The 21,171-nt window shown below is 48.0% G+C and overlaps 1 protein-coding gene across 1 annotated transcript in view; it reads right to left on the reverse strand.

Moving 5' to 3' along the window:
* Positions 1–21,171, reverse strand: part of KSR1 (kinase suppressor of ras 1) — a 107,180-nt gene that overhangs the window by 20,079 nt on the left and 65,930 nt on the right. Inside the window, 3 exon segments of the mRNA XM_081890772.1 lie at positions 5,474–5,476; positions 5,479–5,931; positions 7,102–7,249. Coding sequence (XP_081746898.1) covers positions 5,474–5,476; positions 5,479–5,931; positions 7,102–7,249 — 604 coding nt within the window.

Below are 21,171 nucleotides of genomic sequence, written 5' to 3' on the forward strand. Positions count from 1 at the left end.
TCAGGTGACAGCAAAGACTGCAAGGTTTTTAGTGGGGCCAATTAGAATAAGATCTATTATTTGATTACTGATGAAAACCCCCAAAATATATTTTCTATAGTTAAGTTTTTACCTCTATCTTCAGTACATTTTATTTTATTTTATTGCGATGGCTAGTGGCTGATGCAAATAACGATTCTATCTATCTATCTATCTCTCTATCTAGGAAAAAACAATAATTTAAAAACATGTAAACATTGCTAGAATTAAAACTATATATACATATATAGAGAGTTTTATATATAGTCATACACACACACACACACACACACACACACATATATATATATATATATATATATATATATATATATATATATATATATGCTATTAAATACACACATATAATTACAATAAAAAGAGCACAGCACCAACGCTTTCATTAAAACAAAGCATCCTAAGGCACAAAATACACCAGGAGGCTTAGTTTGGTCAGAATCGAGCATACACTTCCAGAGTTAACACTAAATACAGTGGTACCTTGGTTTACAACCATAATCTGTTCTGGAGTATGTTTGTAAACCAAAACAGGTTGTAACCCAAGGTGCGCTTTCGACAATGGGGCCTCCAAAAATGGGTTGTAATCCCCCCAAAATGGGCTGTAATCCCAAAAAAGTTTGCAAACCGGGACATGCACTTCCGGGTTTGACGTGTTTGCAATCCAAAACGTACGCAAACCAGACTGTTTGTAAACCAAGGTACCTCTGTACATTACTTCTGGCAAATAATCCATCACCGCTGCTAGAGGGCCGTGAAAAATTGTGTCCTGGGCTTTTAAGACTCGTCTACCCATGTACTATCTGAAACCCAAGGGGCGTATTGGTGGCCAGATGTGATTTTTTCCAGCTCTCCTACCACCACTAATTAAGTTCCCCCAAATTCCAAAACAATACAATGCATAAACTCAGGAACCATAAGCCACAGCTCTGTTTGAAACAACTGATTATTCGTATTTTTAAAATGACTAATATGCCTGCAGTCGTGGCCCCAGGTGTTGAAACAGCACAGAAAAACTTGGTTTCAGTGCAAAGCGACATAAATTCACCACATAAACCCCACTGTCCTTCACGTATAGAAGCATTTCGACGTTCAGCCTAGATGCCTTTTAAAACAAGATTGGGGAACCGCAACATCAGAGGCGAGACCCAGTGTGGGTCTCTGGGCTGGCCCCTTCTTCTCGGTCTAACACACACAGAGCTTGTATTTCTTATCACAAGAATAACTGAGATAAGAAAGGAAACATATTTCCACACAAGGCACCCAAAGAAACCATGAGAATACGCAAGGAACAAACTCTCCCTCTGTGTCTCCTCTTTTCATCAGAATTGCATTTTTTTTGGTGGGGAGGAGAGACATACCCTAGCAGGCAGGTGGGCAGAAGGTGTTTGTGACAGATATGGGGGACAGAGGCCCCCTTAATTATTCCGTTTAACTGCATAGACACTAGAGGCAGAAATTTTCGTCCCATGGCTGAAACTAACATAATAAATTAGACAATCAATTTCGGTGTATTTCAGCACGAGGGTAATGTAAAAAATATGCAGCAAATAGAATAAGGTTTTATGATGTAACATTTGCAAACTAAAAAAAGCTCCACAAGAAGAGTGGGTGCTACGCATATTTGCTTGTGCGATTTCCACTCCTGGCCTTTGATGAACGTACAAATTGCTGCAATTTCTGCTCCCGTCTCCATCTCCAATGGGATTTTCTGACATCACAAGGTAAGGACCAGGTAACACCCTCATTCTCCTCCACTGCCGTCTTTTCTACCCTTTCACTGTTACCTAAAATTCTCTAGAGCCTGACACCATGTAGAAAAATAAATGTGCCCTTTTATTTTGAGCACCTAATTCGCTGTCCGTCTCCCGCAACCTTCAGCACAGAATGTAGGATTTTAGATGGGGGCAGTCAGAGGATCTCCAGAGCACAGTTAGGGTGTTTCTATCCAAATAAGCTCTACTCTAGGTGGATAGATACAGTATTTGTATCTGCTATTGGCCTTTGGATGTTCTACTCAAGAGCAGACCCAACAAAATGAAGGAACTCTTAGTAGCACTTAGTTTGCTAAAAATCTAAAACAAAGCAAAAGGTAAGATCAGGAGTGGGGAATTTTGGCCCCCGAGACGTTACTGAACTCCTGTTTTCCCTGGCCACTGGCCATAGTGCCTGCGGCTGTTGGGAGTTGTAGTTTGGCAACATCTGCTGGACTAAAAGGCCCCACACACCTGCTAGGGTTCATCACACAACGTGTCAGTAGAGGCAAAGGAAGTAAAGGCAGCAGAACAAAAGAATCGTAAAAATTATCTGCCACTGGAATTTCCTCACATGCTCAGAATGAGTCATCGTTCACACCTCGCACTCAGCCCAGCCACACCACTAAACCAAGCTTTCATGCATGACGCAGTTTCTTTTTTAAACAACTATTTTAAAACAACCCATCCCTATAAAGAGCCAACCCAGACTAGACACAATGGGAGCAGGCCTGAATGTTCAAAACAAGGACGGGGACAGACGACCTGTGGTGTTCCAGGGCCACATTCACACCACAGATTTAAAGCACCATGATGCCACTCTAACAGACACGTCTCCCTCCCCCCCAAAGAAGAGACTCAGGAACTGCAATTTGCTCAGGGTGCTGAGAAGATGTTAGACAATCTCACATTCCCCTCACAGAGCGGTTCAACAGCCAACCCCTCTTCCCAGAGGATTCTTGAAATTGCAGCAGAGTGAGTGTTTGGGCCTACTGTTCTGAAGAATGCGCAAGATGCAGGCAAGCAGAAGGTTGTGCGAAAGGCTACCCTCCAAACCTATGGAAGTCATGTTTTTTTCACCCCCCACTCCACCGATGGCGAGAAGGTTGCCAAAAGAATGCCTCTCTTACCGAATCTAAAAGAGAGAGAGAGAGAGAAAGAAAGAAACAAACAAACAGGGGATTAGACTTGAGCCATAGGCATATATTAAAGATACAGTAGTACCTCGGGTTAAGTACTTAATTCGTTCCGGAGGTCCGTTCTTAACATGAAACTGTTCTTAACCTGAAGCACCGCTTTAGCTAATGGGGCCTCCCACTGCCGCCGTGCCGCCAGAGCACGATTTCTGTTCTCATCCTGAAGCAAAGTTCTTAACCCGAAGTACTATTTCTGGGTTAGCAGAGTCTGTAACCTGAAGCGTATGTAACCTGAAGCGTATGTAACCCGAGGTACCACAAAGCGTATGTAACCCGAGGTACCACAAAGCTGCCATATACCTTATATGAGACACAGTATATGATAAGGGACATGGGTAGTGCTGTGGGTTAAACCACAGAGCCTAGGCCTTGCTGTTCAGAAGGTCGGCAGTTTGAATCCCCGCGACGGGGTGAGCTCCCGTTCCTCGGTCCCTGCTCCTGCCAACCTAGCAGTTCAAAAGCACATCAAAGTGCAAGTAGTTAAATAGGTACTGCTCCGGCGGGAAGGTAAACGGTGTTTCTGTGTGCTGCTCTGGTTCTGCAGAAGCAGTTTAGTCATGCTGACCCGGAAGCTGTATGCTGGCTCCCTCGTCAATAAAGCGAGATGAGCGCCGCAACCTCAGAGTCGGCCACGACTGGACCTAATGGTCAGGGATCCTTTTACCTTTACCGTAGTGGTTAAGAGTATTGGACCAAGACCTGAAAGACCAGGGTTCAAATCCCTCCTCAGCCATCAGGTTCACTAGGGTGACCCAGGGCCAGTCACTGCTTTTTGGCCTAGGCTACCTCACAAGGTTGTTGTGAGGATTAAATGAGGAGGGAGAGAACCATGTACACCACCTTGAGCTCCTTGGATAAAAAAAGGTGAAGTAGATTCCATCATTGCAGGGGGTAGGGCTAGATGACCCTTGGGGTCCCTTCCAACTCTAGAACTCTATGATACTATGAAATGCAATAAAACAAAATTAGCAAGACCATTGGTCTGGTATTTCTACATTAGTGTTCTTCAGTGTTGGGTTCCCTATACATCCTTGGGATTGCCACCCACATCATCCACTGCCAACTTAGCCAAATGTCTAAACAACACCCAGCACTGAAGAACACGGCTGTGCACTTATCAGCAGAGTCTCTCCAAGTTTTCGGACAGCCCTTCTTGCGGATGCTGGAGATGAAACCTGGGACCTTCTGCAAGCAAAGCAAATGCTACTCTATTTTGCTAGGGCTCCTCCCAAATCGTCAGAACCAAAGCAATGCAGCCCTCCTGATACTAATGCACCTTTGGGCTTCATTTGCAGTATTTTTGGCATTAGTTCCAAGAAGCCAATATGACTTGTTGACTCGCAGCAGTTCTCAACCTGTGGGACCCCAGATGTTGTTGGACTACAACTCCCATCATCCCTGAGCTCTGGCCTTGCTAGCTGGTTGTGATGGGAGTTATAGTTCAACAACATCTGGGGACCCACAGGTTGAGAAAGGCTGGCTTAGAGGTTCTTGGTTTTTTGGGTTTTTTTTCCAATTAAGTAGTATATAAATGTTATTAAATGAACAAAAAAATAAAACAGAAAAATTCAATCTGTTGAGAGGAGGGGGTGTTAATAGGTGTGTTTTGGGTTTCAGTCCAAATCTCTTTTTAGAGAGGTGGCCTTAGGTCATACAACTGCAGGCCAGTGCTCAACTCAGCCTCTATTTCCTTGATTTGTAAAATGGGGGTGGCAAGAGCTGGTTTTCTAGTGCCGTTGCAATACTTGCAGCAAGAGGAACCAGTTTAGAACCATTTACCTGAAAGATATCATCACCCCATATATATGTGTATATCCATTTGGCCAATTTTATCTGTGAAACAGACACTTTTACAAACACCACACAATGCCTGTCTTGCACTTGCAAGGAATCGATTCTTCAATGCAACCGTACCTACACTTTGGAACTCCCTGTCCATTGATATTAAGCAGGTGCCTTTGCTGTACAGGTGGCAACCATTTTGTGTGCATCCAATTGACACATGACCACTGACACACAAGTCCTTTTGGACCCGGGAGAGGGAGTAATGGGGGCGGCGCAGGCTTATGCACACTCTGCCGATGCGTGCGGGGGCGGGGCACCGGAACAGAACCCCCACACAAAATGGTCACCACCTGTACAGTTTTCAGCACGTGCTGAACATTATATTTAAGCAAACATACCCAGACACAGTAAATCTGGCATGTTTCCATATGTAATTCGATTATTTTTTTAAGCTGCTGGTTTTATGTTGGGGAAATTTCATGCTACCTTCTTTTTGACTGATAATCTTAATGTAAACACCTCTGAGGTTTCAAATTATGAGGAAGCAGTACACAGATCCTGTTAAACAATTTTTTTTTTAAAAAAGGATAGTAATTGTGCTAAAACGAACCGAGGGTTCAACTCTGTGTAAGGCAGAGCCTCGTCAAAATGGCAACCCTTGCGTGACAGTAAGACCACAATGCAGCGGGAGGAGAAGGATACTCACTTCATAGGAGGGACTTCATCGATCCTGTTGCCAAGCTGAGATTCGTGGGATTTGCTCCTCGTGAGGGTGGGGAAGTTGGGGAGCAGCTGGAAAACCTTCCGGCTGGGCGGTGGGGGAGTCCGTGGCGGCTTCCCCCTCTTGAGCTGGGGCGTCGTGGGGGGCGTGATGGTGATGCTGTGGGGAGTCCTGAGGTTCCGCCTCCCGCAGTGGGTGGGGAAAGCAAATGACTCCAAGAGGCTGTCGGCGCTGCCGGGGGGGCCTTGGTCTGAGGAGGACAGGAGCGTGGACGTGGAGACGGAGCGGGCCTGCGGGCCGTTCCCCTTCAGGGACGTCAAGCTGCCGTGAGACCACGTGAGCGAGGTGGGGCAGGGGGAAAGTTCGGAGGGGGGCATCAAGCTGGCTTCACGGCGCGTGTCCGGCAGATTCCACACCAGGTCGTCTTTGTACTCTCCACCTGCACATGGGAAGGAGATCGCAATTAGATGGCTTTAAGAAAAGGGATCTTATTTTTAATCTTTGTAGGAAGCCGCCCAGAGTAGCTGGGGAAGCCTAGCCAGATGGGCGGGGTACAAATAATAAATTCATCATCATCATCATCATCATCATCATCATGGCAGGTGCCCACTAGCTGCAAGTCATGGTGGCTGATTCCTATGTCCAGAATCAGGAGCTGATCAACTGGCGAACAGCAGCAAGGGAGGATTATTGCTCTCACACCCTGCTATCAAGGCAGAATAACTCACAAGGCATCAGTGAAGTTAACTCTTGGTTCAAGGAAATAAAACAGCTCAGGCCTAGTGGGCATGGCAACTCTTCCCCAAAGCTCTTGCCCCAATGACGCGGTTGTGTGGACTGAAGGTCCCCACCTTCCCACCGCTCTCTAAGGCTCCTCCTCAGCCAGGTCCTTCCCAAGCAATCTGAGGCTCCTTCGCCTTTTCTGTCTCTGCTCCGCGCTCTTCATAGCTCTGCAGGTTCTGGGAGACTGGGGGAGGGAGGGGGCTGGTTGCAGCAGGAGGGGTGAGCCCCTGGCTTCTTCAGCAGCCTGCTTCATCTCTGCCTCTCCCCCCCTTTCCAGCCTCTGCTTCTCCCTCTGCCTCTGGACTGCTCTCTACCCCAGCCTCTTCCTGCTCACTAAGTCCTGTTACCTCTCCAGCTTCTGATACATCCTCCTCCCATGCCACACATTCAAAGCACACCTGGTGTACAATTAAACCACACGGCTTCCCCCAAACAAAAGCAGCAGTTTGTTCAGAGTGCTGGGAATTATAGCTCTGTAAGGGATGAAAACTACAGTTCCTGGGCTTCTGGGGGGGGGACGTGCACGCTTTCAAAGTGCGTTGAATGTGCTTTAAATGTATGGCATGCATCTGTGCCTGGCTGCCCACTGGGATACAGGGCTAGATAGACCATAGACCTCTGGTCTGATCTAGCAAGGCTCTTACGATAGATCGCAATAGGCAGACCACAAAGTAACTGTCATTGCCTCTGCTGCCACCTGCTGTTGGGCTCCTTGTCTTCCACCCTACCAGTTTCTAGCAGCAACACTGCCTATTGCTTACTGAAATAGAGATCTACCACTGGAGGACCCGCTAGCCTCCAGGAGCAGCACAGGAAGCCTTCTTACCTGTGCGGGTCACTTTCCGCAAGCAGGCGAGAGCCCCGTTGAGCCGGGAGCATTCCTCAGCGCTGGCCCCGCACCTCTTCATGGTGTCTTTCACTTTCGACTCATCCATTTCCAGTAAGGCATCGAGGGTCAACTCCTCCGGTATCCTCTGCAAGAAAGAGCAGTGGTTTGTGTGTGTGAATTTTATAAGCTCTGTCATTTATTTGTTCAGGAAACTTTTGCAGCAAGATGGAGTCCTTTCTCCACCCCTGCCTACCCTCCTCCTATTTGGGGAATGAATTAATCACGCTATGTGGTTGTGACGTGCTCAGGCAGATTGCTGAGTCAAGGAACACAGTCAGGAGCTTGGTCCCTGGTGTGGCTCATTTGGTGACAAGCAACAGCTGCTTTGGCTAGAGTGTTGCCTTGTTTTGAGTATGTGTGTTTTAACAAGGTTGAACAAAGGAACAACGAGAAATTTGTTTCTGACTGGACGGTCCAGTCACTCGCTCCCGGCTTTGAAAGAGTGACGAGGCAGATGCGGGAAAAGCTGGCTGTGACTTGCGCCCAACCATCACTGTACTCTCCCTGTAAGTAATGACCGGCCTTTCCTGGAGTGGCATCTGTGCCAAAATATATACAAAGAACTGCCCGCCCAAGCATTGCACTTACGCGTACACAGGTCCAGAAGATACTGCAAAAGCTCAGCATCATTTGCCACCTGAAGCGGCTGGGGCAACCGACTTGGATGCTTAACCTCAGCCCTTGCAAATGGGGCTGGTGCTGGTGCCAGGAGTAGCCATCACTGGGCAGCTGCTGAGGCCCACGCCCTTGCAGGAGGGACCACCCTTTCTGACGTTGCTGCCTGCATTCACCTCCCGTCTCTGAGCATGTGCACAGCCACAAAGGTGCTAATGTGGACTGAGCTCAGAGGGAGAGGGCAAACAAGTGAGTGCCTTCGAGAGTACAAAAGAGACTCACAGACAGAACCCTGCAACTGGCATGGTTAGCAAACAACACTGGAAAGTGGGCGCATGGGATATTTTGGCCACTGAGGACTGCATTTTCTCATGTGCAAGCTGTCAAGAGTCTACATAACAGCAGTAAGTAGGGCTAGAGCCAGAGGCCAGAGTGAACAGGACACCCCCTTTTATTTCTCTGCCACCCCCACCTCCGCTTCCCCCCATCTTCCTATCCTATTCTTATGATATTATGCATCCCACAGTAAGTGAAGTCAGTATTAGTATCCCTCATATTGTGGGAGAGGGCCGAGGCTGAGAAAGAGAATGACTTGCCAAAGGGCATCTAGTGAGTCTATAACAGACATGAGATTTAAACGAGGGATGTCCTGATTCATAACGCAAACTCTTGGCCCCTGCACCGGGGGTTAGGAACATCCGTTACTGGACTACAACTCCCATCATCCCTGGCCATTAGCCGTGCTAGCAGGGGCCAATGGGAATTATAGCCCAGCCACCATTGCCCCTTCACTGCCATATGTTTTTCAACAATAAACTTTGTCTTCCAAATTTTCCACAGGGTGAAAGAGATGGGACCAAGGTCACCTAGCAAGAATCATGGTCTGGAAGAGATTCAAGCTCATCCTCCCTGGTCCTAGTTTGACCCTCTAAGGCAGCAGTTCTCAACCTGTGGGTCCCCAGATGTTGTTGGACTACAACTCCCATCCACCCTGAGCTCTGGCCTTGCTAGCTAGGGGTGATGGGAATTGTAGTTCAACAACATCTGGGGACCCACAGGTTGAGAAAGGCTGCTCTAAGGGATGGGGAAAACCTGTTGCCCTGAACTACAACTCCCTGGCCACTATCCCTGCTAGCTGCAGCTGATGGGAGTTGTAGTACAGTGACATCAGGAAGAATAGAGGTTCCCCACTCTTGCCCTACGCAATGCCAGCTTCTGAAGAGACAATCTTTGGACCCCCAAGACCAAGAACAGAAGACAAGAGGGAGGAAGAAGATTCTCCACATGCAAGCAAGAGGCATGCTGGGAAGAAAAGAAACAAGAGAGTTTGATAACTTAAAAAACCAGGCTGGAATCCAAGTCACGAAGCGAGAGAGTTGCTGAGTGTTCCGGAAGCTCGTTCCGACACCAGATGATATAAGGACAGAGTTAGCATGTACTTGCACGAGACAACTGCTTCTTTTAGGAATGCTTCCAATCCATTTCCTCCTTCCTTCCCTCCCTCCTCTTTTCCCGAAACAAACATCTTAACATGAGCGCAAATGAAACTTGGGGTGGCGTCACCGTCAGGCAGGGCAGACTTGAACCAGCTGACTCCAAGGGGCAGGGACCGGTTCCCCAATCCACACAGCAAGAGAGCCCATAGGTCAGACATGGAGACTGTGGGAAGGTTCAACGTTGGGACGTCAAACACAACTCAGGCCTCATCTCCACCATACATGTAAAGCAATGCCGTACCACACCAGCCATCATGGCTGTCCCCCAAGGAATCCTGGGAACTGTAGTTTACCACCACCCCACATATCTATAACCCCCTGACTACAGTTCCCAGGATTCTCTGGGGGAAGCCATGACAGTTAAAGCGGCATAATAGGGCTTTAGATGCATAGTGCGGATGGAGCATAAGAATCCTCCTGGTTCTAGGCTCAGGTGATCCCGGACAGCCAAAACCATGCGTCTACATTATATATGTAGGCCCCAAGGCCTGCTGCGCTGTTGCTGAGGGAAGCCATTTTCCCCACACACAATGCCTCAACACAAAACCACCCTGTGATCTTCAGATAAAAGGAGGCATAGGAATTGAATAAATAATAATAACAACAGCATTCAAGGGCATAATGGGGACACCAAAATGGCTATAGGTGCTGACCCTGCCTATACCAACTGGGAGTCCTGACTCTTCCTAGCCCTTGGGTCAAGGCACAACACTTAGCCAGAAGTCTATATTATTCTAACCAGGCTGAAGCGTAATTTTAGGCCAGGGTTTCCCAAACCTGACTCCCCAGCTGTTTTTGGACTACAGTTCCCATCATCCCTGACCACTGGTTCTGCTAGTTAAGGGTGATGGTCCAAAAACAGCTGGAGATCCAAGTTTGGGAAACCCTGTTTTTGGGCCCTGATCCAATCATACATAGAGTAAACCAGCCGAGGCCTCATCTACACTACACATTTAAGGCAGTATCATACCACTTTAGACAGCTATGGCTCCCCCCCAGAGAATCCCGGGGAATGCTGTTTGATAAAGGTTCAGAGAGTTGTTAGGAGATCCCTAATTCCCTCAGAGAACTACAATTCCCAGAGAATTGACTGTGAAACCACTCTGGGAACTGTAGTTCCATGAGGAGAACAGGAGACCACCTAACCACTAAAAGTAGGGGGAGGGTATCGCCTGTGTAACAGCATTCAAGGCAGCCAAACAAATTACTGAAAATGGAACGCCTTGCCAAATATTTAGATGCTTAGTGCTCTTTGGGACCTTTTTGCTTCCCTGGCAGCAACTGCTACTAGTGTAGAGCTAGTGAGGTGTAGTGGTTAAGAGCGGTAGTCTCGTAATCTGGTGAACCGGGTTCGATTCCCCGCTCCTCCACAGGCAGCTGCTGGGTGACCTTGGGCCAGTCACACTTCTCTGAAGTCTCTCAGCCCCACTCACCTCACAGAGTGTTTCTTGTGGGGGAGGAAGGGAAAAGAGAATGTTAGCCGCTTTGAGACTCCTTCGGGTAGTGATAAAGTGGGATATCAGATCCAAACTCTTCTCTTCTTCTCTGCACCATTTCCCCTTTTTTGCCTCTGCGGTCACTTCCCCTCAGCAGCCCTCATTTGCCCAAACTCCCGTTTCATCCAACTGGCTGCGGTGCTTTGCTTTTTGGACACTAAGGATGTTGTGGTGTAGTCACAATGTTGGGGGGGGGGGCACTGGAGGTTGCCAAAAACAAACAGACTAAAAATCATTGTGGACAAGCAAAGCCAAGGACAGGTGGGAAGGGAAATGGCACCAAAAAGACGTGTTCTGAAACCATCTATTTTCATCAGAATTTCCCCAAACAGAACACACTATTGAATCTCCACAAAGGTGCAACCAAGAACAGTCACATCACAAGTGCCTTTGGGGTCCTTGTATGAGAAATGCCATCAATAGCTCGTACCCCTGACAGCAGGCACAATCTAGCCTGTTTATTATCATTATCAAGCTGGGCAAAGCAGCATCCTCCCTCTTTTATTCTGCCGTCTTCGCACATAATCTGGTGTCTGAATTGGGTTCCGGAACACGCTGTTAATTCTCACCAACGGGCTGGCTCACACCCAGATCCCAAAGAAAAGCTGCTACCATACAAATGGAGCGCATGCGAGCAAGTGCGGCAGGCACACGTGTGCAAGAGAGAACAGTCCTAAGGAACATTTTGTCTAAAAAATATGCAATCTGCAGATTAAGTTTCTTTGCATTTTTACAAATGACACAATGCACAAAAGGAAGCCCTGAGATACCCACCGAATCCCTGACTATCGAAACATCGACTTTTGATAAACAAGCTAAGCATGCAGTCCTCATTATGGTGGAAAGCAACTTTTAGAATGAAGGCAGCGTCCATCAAAGATTCCAAGACTAGAGTGCATTTTATCCAGGTTTCCAGGGCCAGTATCTTCTTCGCTCGCCACACTCCTGCTCTTAAGCGCCGCCACAACTTTCCACATTACAAGTTTCCCATTACATCCAGGTTTAAGGGTGCCTCTGGCAAAGTACAAGCATGTGGTTTTCCTCCGCCAGCACACTGCCCAAAACCCACCTCCAATCTCCGGCTTCCACAGTTGCCCTCAAAGGTGCTGCTTGCAGTGAAACGTGTGGTTAATGCAACATGCCATTCGACCCAAACTAGCAAAGAAAGCGGGTTGGGGCTGATGGTGGAGATTTGTTTGTCGGAACTGAATCCTGCTGAGGCTGTCGGAAAACCTGGGGAGATCTGGCTCCGTAATAGGCCTCATTCTGCACGTGGCAGGCTGCTTTAAGACATTCAAAGCCTTGCCGGGGGGGGGGGGGCTGTGGCAGGAGCAGGCACAAGGTGGAGGGATCCACAGGGCAGGATTAAAGGGCTGAAGGATACACAGAGCTTGGGGCGGCAGCAGGCAGGAATGCCTCCCCCCCCCCGGCACACGTTCGAACTAAAGCGAGCTATTATTAGCGGGCGATCAGCTGAACGCGCCAACTTCACAATCAGTGCTGAGGCCTAGTTTATACCAAGGTGGAAAACAGGAAGACTGAACAGCTTCAGGGTGCAGGAGGGGCCTAGTCAGGGAAGACTCCTCCTCTCAAAAACATTCCCTGCACGCAGACATCTAATGTATCAAGGAAAAGGGTTCTGCCTATCCACCCTCCTCCCTGATATTTGGGATTTCTTCCCTGTTTTTGTTTTTTACTTCTTCTTAACAATCCTGCAGTTTGTTAAGGGTGCTGGGAACTGTAGCTCTGCGAGAAGTAAACTACAGTTCCCAGGATTCTCTGGGGGAAGCCATGGGTTTCAAATGTACCTCAGGTTAAGTGCTTAACTTAAAGCACCACTTTAGCCTATGGGGTCTCCTGCTGCTGCTGCTGCCGCCGCGCTGCCAGAGCACGATTTCTGTTCTCATCCTAAAGCAAAGTTCTTAACCTGAGGTAATATTTCTGGGTTAGCGGAGTCTGTAACCTGAAGCGTATGTAACCTGAAGCATATGTAACCCGAGGTACCACTGTACAGTGCATACACAGTAGTTTGTTAAGGGTGCCGGGAACTGTAACTCTGTGAGGGGCAAACTACAGTTCTAAAGGATTATTTGAGGGAAGCCACATTCCTTAAATGTATGGTGTGCACACAGAAGTTTGTTAAGGCTGTTGGGAATTGTGGTTCAGTAAGGCAAAAAAATTACGGTTTCCCAGGATTCTCTGGAGGAAGTCATGTGCCTTTAAATGTGTGGTCCGTGCACAGCCTCGGTCTGAGATTCCCCCCCCCCCGGGGCTTGTAGTCCCTCGCCTGGAATTTAATTTTAGAACACCGGAATGGCGAGTTGTAGGAAAAAAGTATAAGGAGATTATATTTAAACAATCCCAACGACCTTGAATTGGAAGAGCTCAGACAGGATTTTCAAAGCCTGCTGCCAGCCCTCACGACATGCAATGTGGGTGCATGCATATTCTCTCTCATTTATTTATTCTCTCTCTCTCTCTCTCTCTCTCTCTCTCTCTCTCTCTCACACACACACACACACACACACACACACACACACAGCTAAACCCAGTGTGGCTGTAATGGAACAAATAAAGAGGCTCTCTTTAAAAGAGCCACTCTCACACACTGTACATATGTGACAGATTAACATTTAAAACACACACAGAGAGAGACACACACAAACTGCTCCACAGCATCCTTGGGAGATTAGCCCAATATGATTCATCTCCGTGTCTGCCCCCCCACCTCCCGCCAACGCAATAAAGAAACCGCTGGTCACTAGTTTAAGCAGGATCTTAAAATAAGTTCCAAGAGACAAAAATAAACTAAAAACTAGACTTGATCTCTGAGCTCATTCCTAGGAGGATTTGCTGGGAAAACACGCTATATTAGAAATACCACGTGCAACAAAAGGGGCTGCGCCCGCCCCCCATTTTATCTGCTGGGAGGGCATTCCAGAAAGGTTAAGCTCTCAAGTGGCTAGGTCTCAGTGAGCAGAATCTCCTCATCGCAACAACCCCTGCCCCCAAATCCAGGCACTCACTCAGTGCCTCTGGGCATTTAGAACCTCATTTTAGGAGACTGGGGAACTGGTCCATCTAATGCAGTACTGTCTACACCAGGGGTAGGCAACCTAAGGCCTGTGGGCCGGATCCGGCCCAATCGACTTCTAAATCCAGCCTGCGGACGGTCCGGGAATCAGCATGTTTTTACCTGAGTAGAATGTGTCCTTTTATTTAAAATGCATCTCTGGGTTATTTGTGGGGCATAGGAATTTGTTCATTTTTTTCCTTCAAAATATAGTCCGGCCCACCACATGGTCTAAGGGACGGTGGACCGGCCCACAGCTGAAAAAGGTTGCTGACCCCTGGTCTACACGGACTGGCAGCCATTCTCCAGGGTCTCACCTCATTTCCAGGGTCCCCCCCCCATCTCTCTTCTCCATCCAGGCAAGCAAAGAGGCAATATCAGAGATCGAGGGCACATTCCAAAAACACTAAATAATGGTGTGCAGCAAGGCCAGGGCATGGCCAGGGGAGAGGGGACATGGATGGTAGGGGGCATGGTCCCAAGAGCCAGGTAGATGCCCCATCCTGGCTTGAGGTGTGTGGGGCATAAGACCATTGAGTCCACAGCCCAAAATTACCTAAATGCACCAGTGAGGAGTAGACCAAACCGTATGTCCCACAATAATCGGTGTGAGGCTACAGAAGAACACCTTGATATTTTACCATTATATCTGAGGCAGGGCTGCATGCGTACTGGGAGGATGAGCAGTTGCTTTAAAAAGCTGTGTGGTGCATGGTACTGGCTGCAGGATCCAGTTTCTTAAGAATCTTCTAAAAGCAAGTTTCTGGTCCTTATGATTACGAAGGTATGTCTGAAAGCCCATAGGTAACACCTAATCAAAGTACCAGACACAGGGGAGTTCCCAAGTAAGGAATTCGCTGCCTGACGGGCATGTTCCTAAAATGCTGTTTTCATACAACGATGCAGTAAGTAGGCTTGCAGGATCGCCATGGTGTAAAACAACAATGGATAAAAACAAACAAACCATGAAGGATACAGCAACCAGTGGGAGAAAATAAGGACATAAGATAAGCCCTGGTGGATCCTCCCAATGGCCCCTGCAGCCCAGCATCCTGTTCTCACAGTTGCCAACCAGATCCGCCCAAGAAACCTGCAAGGAGGACCAGAGCACAAGAGCCCTCTCCCCTCCTGGTATTCAGAATCATTATGTTCTCCAACTTGGGTGGCAGAGGAGCACAGCCATCATGCCTGGTAGCCATGGAAAGCCTTCTCCGGCATGAATCTGTCCAATCCTCTTTCAAAGCCATCTAAGTTGGTGCCCATCACTGCAGGAGAGAGTTCCATAGTTTTAAGCATGCACTGAGTAGCATGTATTGCCTTCAATAACCCTCCACAATGGTGAGGTCTAGCCTACAGGGAGAGGGGGCTGGCATACCGCCTCCAAGTAAAAAATAAAACAAAAGCATCTCAGCATGCTCAGGAAAGTAATTGCCTCTTTCCTTGCCATGTGGAGTCTGTCAAACCTAGCCAGGAGGATCCCACGCTCAGACTAGCATTGTACCGAAAATTTCTCCTCCGGTTTTCCCCCCAACTGTTCTCTCCATCAATCACCAAGAAAAGAAATTGCATCTGAAAAATGGTCAAAAGGATAAAGAGAATTATAAAAGAATTCTCATTGGGGGGGGTGGAGTTTCGTGGTGCTTACCTTGAATTTGAAGAAGTTCAGGAGGTATTTTGAGGATTTTTCATAGCCTACAAATAATCTCATCAGCAGGCTGCAAACTGCAGCCTCCCTGGGTGTTCATTTCCCCTTTTTTTTTAAAAAAAAAGCCCACGGCTGGACTTTCTTGTAAACACAAGAAAGTAGAGAGGCTGCTTAATGTGTCAACTGAAGTCTATTTATTTTGAATAAATAGTGACTCAGTGGGAGAGCATCTGCTGTGTCTGAAGATGGTCCCACGTTCAACCCCAAGGGAAAATCAGGTGAGCGCTTAGCTTGCCCTTGCAGCTGCTCTATGAATGGGCTTCCAGGAAGGACTATCCCTTTAGCTTGCTAGACTTTAAAGTGTTTAGGCGGGGGGGGCCAGCAGCCCTCCAGGTGTGACTGCACTTAACTCCCATTAGCATGGCCAATGATCAGAGGCGAATGATGCAACATCTGGAGACCCATAGGTCCCCACCATCAGCATCAGGAAAGATGCACAACACCAGCACACACAAAGTTAATGCAATTACTCAATAAGGCAGACACTGTGAGGGGTTCCCAAGAATTGGGAAGCTTGCCTGTTCGGAACAGGTTTGCCCTTCCCCTGAAGGAGACAGGTACGTCATTTGAGGGTGCTCCTAGCTTCAAGTAACCGATTACCAGAGCAGTCGGTGCACCAACAGCACCCTTTTCTGGATAGCGGCATTTTAGCCACTGTGATTCATGCCCCAGTAACCTCACGGTTGGATTACTGTAGCCCACTTTGTGGAGGTCTGCCCTTGAGGTTGGTGCAGAGGATGAAACTGGTGAAGAATTCAGTGGCTGGGTTACTAACGGGAAGATCTGACTGTCCATGTACAGTGGTACCCCTAGTTACAAACTTAATTCATTCCGGAGGTTCGTTCTTAACCTGAAACTGTTCTTAACTAGAGGTGTGCTTTCGCTAATGGGGCCTCTTGCTGCCACTGCGCCGCTGGCACACAATTTCCGTTCTCTTCCTGGGGCAAAGTTCTCAACTCCAGCTAACTCTTCCAGGTTAGCAGAGGTTGTAACCTGAAGTGCTTGTAACTTGAGGCGTTTGTAACTCGAGGTACCACTGTATTACATTAGTGCCAAAGGTACTGGACTGGCTGCCTCTCAACGACAAGAGTCGTCTTCAAGGTGTGGTTAACATACAACGCACAGAACAGCTTGGGACCAGGTTTCCTAAAGCGTAACACTCCACCCAGACCCAGCAGACCAGGCATCCCCAAACTCTGCCCTCCAGATGTTTTGGGACTACAATTCCCATCACCCCTGCTGACTGGTCCTGTTAGGGATGATGGGAGTTGTAGTCCCAAAACATCTGGAGGGCCAAGTTTGGGGGTGCCTGCAGTAGACCATCAAGATCTTTTGAGGACGCCTTGTCAGTATAATTCCATGACCTGGAGAGCGTTATCTAGCAGCAACAAGAAAGCGGGGTCTTCTTTGTGGTTGTGCCTCCCAGAATGCCCTTCCTCCAGGGATGTCCTAAGGAAAAGCGGGGCATTCTCAGTTTCAAATCAGAAACTGAGACAGCTTCTGTAAATCCGGGGACATCCGGAGGGTGAGGAGGACCTATTTGGCTATGAAGCCAGCCCAAAGAACAGGATTCATTTTTATTTTACTTCTGCTGCTCCTACTCCTATCTCCGATTCCGCAACCCCAACAGAAAAATACCCTCCTCCTTGCAAGACACAGGCGCACCAATGCTTAGTTACAAAAAAAAGAGAGAAATCCTTAGGTTCAACCCCTTCCTGGGAGTCATACTTTAAGCATCAACCTTTCCCCTGCTAAGCTCAGAAATGCAGAAAGGCTGCAGTTGCTAGGGCAGCAGGCAGAAGACTTTCTGAACTAGCTCAGAGGCCCCCTTATTTCACGTGATCCAAAAGACATGATTGGCCCAGCCCTACCCCCCCTGTGCAATGGATAGATTCCCCCCACTAGTACAAGCCAGTCTTCACATGAACGTTTTTTTCAGAAGAAGAAAGGGGGGGGGGGCTTTTTGCTAGATCTGAAGCGCAAACACCACAAACAAAACAAAACAAGAGGGAAATAAACCAGGACTGCGTCAGCGCAGTCTCAAATCCACAAGCAGAAATACAAGGAGGCTGGGGAGGCAGAGAGCGAGCGAGAGAGAGAGAGCAAAGTTGTGCAGAAAATGGCACTTGTATACCGATCCACACATTTTAAAGGTGCACTCACAGCCAGCTAGGAAAAGCAGGAGCCTGTTCAAACATTCCCTCCGGCCACCTGAGTCTCTTTGCGGGGTCAGGATCTCCCCACAAAACGCACCCAGCCTCTCCCAGCAATCAAACTCTACAGACGGAAACTTGATTGACGAGAACCCCTGCTAGGAGAGAGCGGGGCCAGCTCAGGCACGCCTTGGAAACCAGGCAGCTTGCTAAAAACTGGTTTGAGATCTGTCATCGCTCTCACACACACGCAAATATGCATACACAGGCAGGGGAAGGAAGGGATTTGAGGGAGGAGAAAACTGCCAAAGGGAAGGTGTTTTGTTCCTGGCAGTGCTTTCTTCGTTATTTAAGAACATTGAGAGCAGGATCAGGCCAAAAGCCCACCTAGCATCCTGTTCTCAGCCAGATGCCAGTGTAGGGTAATGGCTTAGAGCAGGGCTTCCCAAACTTGGGTTGCTTTTGGACTACAACTCCCATCATCCCTAGCTAGCAGGACTAGCGGTCAGGGATGATGAGAATTGTAGTCCAAAAACAGCTGGAGACCCAAGTTTTGGGAAACACTGGTTTAGAGTGTCAGGCTAAGGACCTGGGAAACCATGGTCTGAATCCTCGCCCAGCCGTCAAGCTGAATGGGTGACCGTAAGCCAGTCACGGTCTCTTGGGGCTAGCCTACCACACAGGGTTGTTGTGAGAGTAAAATATGGGGTGGGGGAGAAGAACCCTGCACACCGCCTTGAGCTCTTTAGATGAAAAAGCAGTATATAAATTTAATAAATAAATGCCTCTCCTATGGGAAGCCTGAAAACAGGACCGGAGCACAGCAGCGCTGTCCCTGCTTGTGATTTACAGGAACTAGTATTCAGAACTCCTTCCAAGCCACAAGGAATCTCCGGCTCTTTCCCGCCATTTCCTGGTCCAAGGGTAGGCATACTAAGGCCCGGGGGCCGGATCCAGCCCAATCGCCTTCTAAATCCAGCCCGCAGACAGTCCGGGAATCAGCGTGTTTTTACATGAGTAGAATGTGTGCTTTTATTTAAAATGCATCTCTGGGTTATTTGTGGGGCATAGGAATTCATTCATTATTTTTTTCCAAAATATACCGGTAGTCTGGCCCCCCACAAGATCTGAGAGACAGTGGACCGGCCCCCTGCTGAAAAAGTTTGCTGACCCCTGTCCTGGTCTGATTCTATTTATTTACTCATTTCCCAGCACCGCACGTTGCGCGCAAGGCAATCGCACATAAAGGGCGGGGTTTACGCCTGTACTACCTTCAACAGCGGAGGCAGAACCATTGCAGTTGTGTCTAATAGCCACTGGTGGTTTTATCCACCTGCCTCTCCACTATCCAGGACAGAAAGAGAGGCCTGCTCTTGGCTTAACACTTGGGAAAAATACAACCGCGAGCTCAGGTTTGGAGGATGCAACGAGCATGGCTGCCCACCTGCCACTCAGCACCCTGGTGTTGAAGCTGCTACGATTAGAATGCATAGCCCTTAACAGCTTAAGGCAAAGTTAACTTGCAGGATCGCCAAAGGATTCCTGCATTGTGGGGGGTTGGACTAGACAGGTGATCCTTGTGGTCCCTTCTGATCCTACAATTCTGGGCCCACTTGACTGCTCCAATCTGCATGACTGGCCCCGTTAAAGGTGCCTCAAAATACTCGCCCTGCGCTTGGAAACAACCCATATTTTAGCGCGGCACCGTATGCAAGTTGGACTTCCCTGCCTGCTGACACGAAGCAAGCACCTTTGCTGCACTATTTCAGCACCTGCCGAGAACGTTTTTGCACAGGCAAGGTGATCCAGACACACGGAAGGCCGACATGTGCTTCATCTCTTTTTTTAGCTACCATGGATTTTAACCATACTTTCGTAGGATGCTCTGGTAGACTTGCTTTTAAATTTTCGTCCACCAAGAATTTTCGATTTTTTAAAAACATTCTGTTCATCGTTTTCAATTTTGCAGCGAATACACAATTATTGAAACCATCTCATTATCCGCGACTTCCCTTTCCCCACCTTCCGTGGTCCATTAAAATTTCTCCTATTCAACAAGCATATCCAAAATGCTCCTTTACCCCTTTTTCTTTTCACCTTCCTTCTTACTTTATTAAACTTTCTCTGCTCTGATTATTCTTTTTTTTAAAAAAACTTTTATTTTGCTTTAAACAGGTACATATAAATAATTTGCTCTGATTATTCTAATCCAGCTAGCGTTTAAAGATGTTTACAGTAAGCATTTTACATTTCTGTTAACTGCTCAGAGGTTCGGGGGTTTTTTCGTTCAAGTGGCATATTGAAGGCAGATCTCCCTGTGATCAGCACCATTCTGGAGCTCTAATCCAGAGAGCCCAGGTGGAACCAGCCACAGAAGGGAATATAGGAAAGTGCCTTATATGGAGCCAGACCACTGGTCCATCTAGCTCAGTATAGTCCAGGGGTCAGCAAACATTTTCAGCAGTGGGCCGGTCCACTGTCCCTCAGACCTTGGGGGGGGCAGACTATTTTTTTTTGGGGGGGGGGAAATGAACAAATTCCTATGCCTCACAAATAAGCCAGAGATGCATTTTAAATAAAGGCACACATTCTACTCATGTAAAAACACCAGGCAGGCCCCACAAATAACCTGGAGATGCATTTTAAATACAGTGGTACCTCAGGTTAAGTACTTAATCCGTTCTGGAGGTCTGTACTTAACCTGAAACTGTTCTTAACCTGAAGCACCACTTTAGCTAATGGGGCCTCCTGCTGCTGCCGCGCCTCTGGAGCCCGATTTCTGTTCTCATCCTGAAGCAAAGTTCTTAACCTGAAGCACTATTTCTGGATTAGCGGAGTCTGTAACCTGAAGTGTATGTATCCTGAAGTGTATGTCACCTGAGGTACCACTGTAAAAGCACACATTCTACTCATGTAAAAACCCCAGGCAAGGCCCCACAAATAACCTGGAGGTGCATTTTAAATAAAAGGACACATTCTACTCATGTAAAAACACGCTGATTCCCAGACTGTCCGCGGGCCAGAGTTAGAAGGCGATTGGGCCGGATCCGGCCCCCGGGCCTTAGGTTGCCTACCCATGGTATAGTCTATACTGAGGCTGGACTTTGGGGGGTCCTCACAAAATTAGCAGAGCAAAGTCAGTCACGTAATGTACTAAACATCTAACAAAACAAGAGGGCATACCCTCCAAGTTTCCCCTTTTCCAGGGACGGTCCCAGAATTACGAAAGCCATTCCGGCTTCTGATTTGATCCCAGAACATCCCCATTTCCCCTGCCAGCGCTGCAGCTGAGCTCGGGGAGCAGGATGAGGGCTGTTCATAGCGGCTGCTGGAGGACGGGCAAGCAGGAAGAGAGGTTCGGCTGCGAGGCTTTGAGGGGCAGGTGGAGGGCAGGGCCTCTCTGGGTGGGAAGAAAGGGGGAGAAGAGAAGAGCGCAAGGAGTCTAGGGGTTTGTTTTTGTTTAAAAAAA

Source organism: Podarcis melisellensis, assembly GCF_964234715.1.
Source record: "Podarcis melisellensis genome assembly, chromosome: 15".
Taxonomy (NCBI): Eukaryota; Metazoa; Chordata; class Lepidosauria; order Squamata; family Lacertidae; genus Podarcis; species Podarcis melisellensis.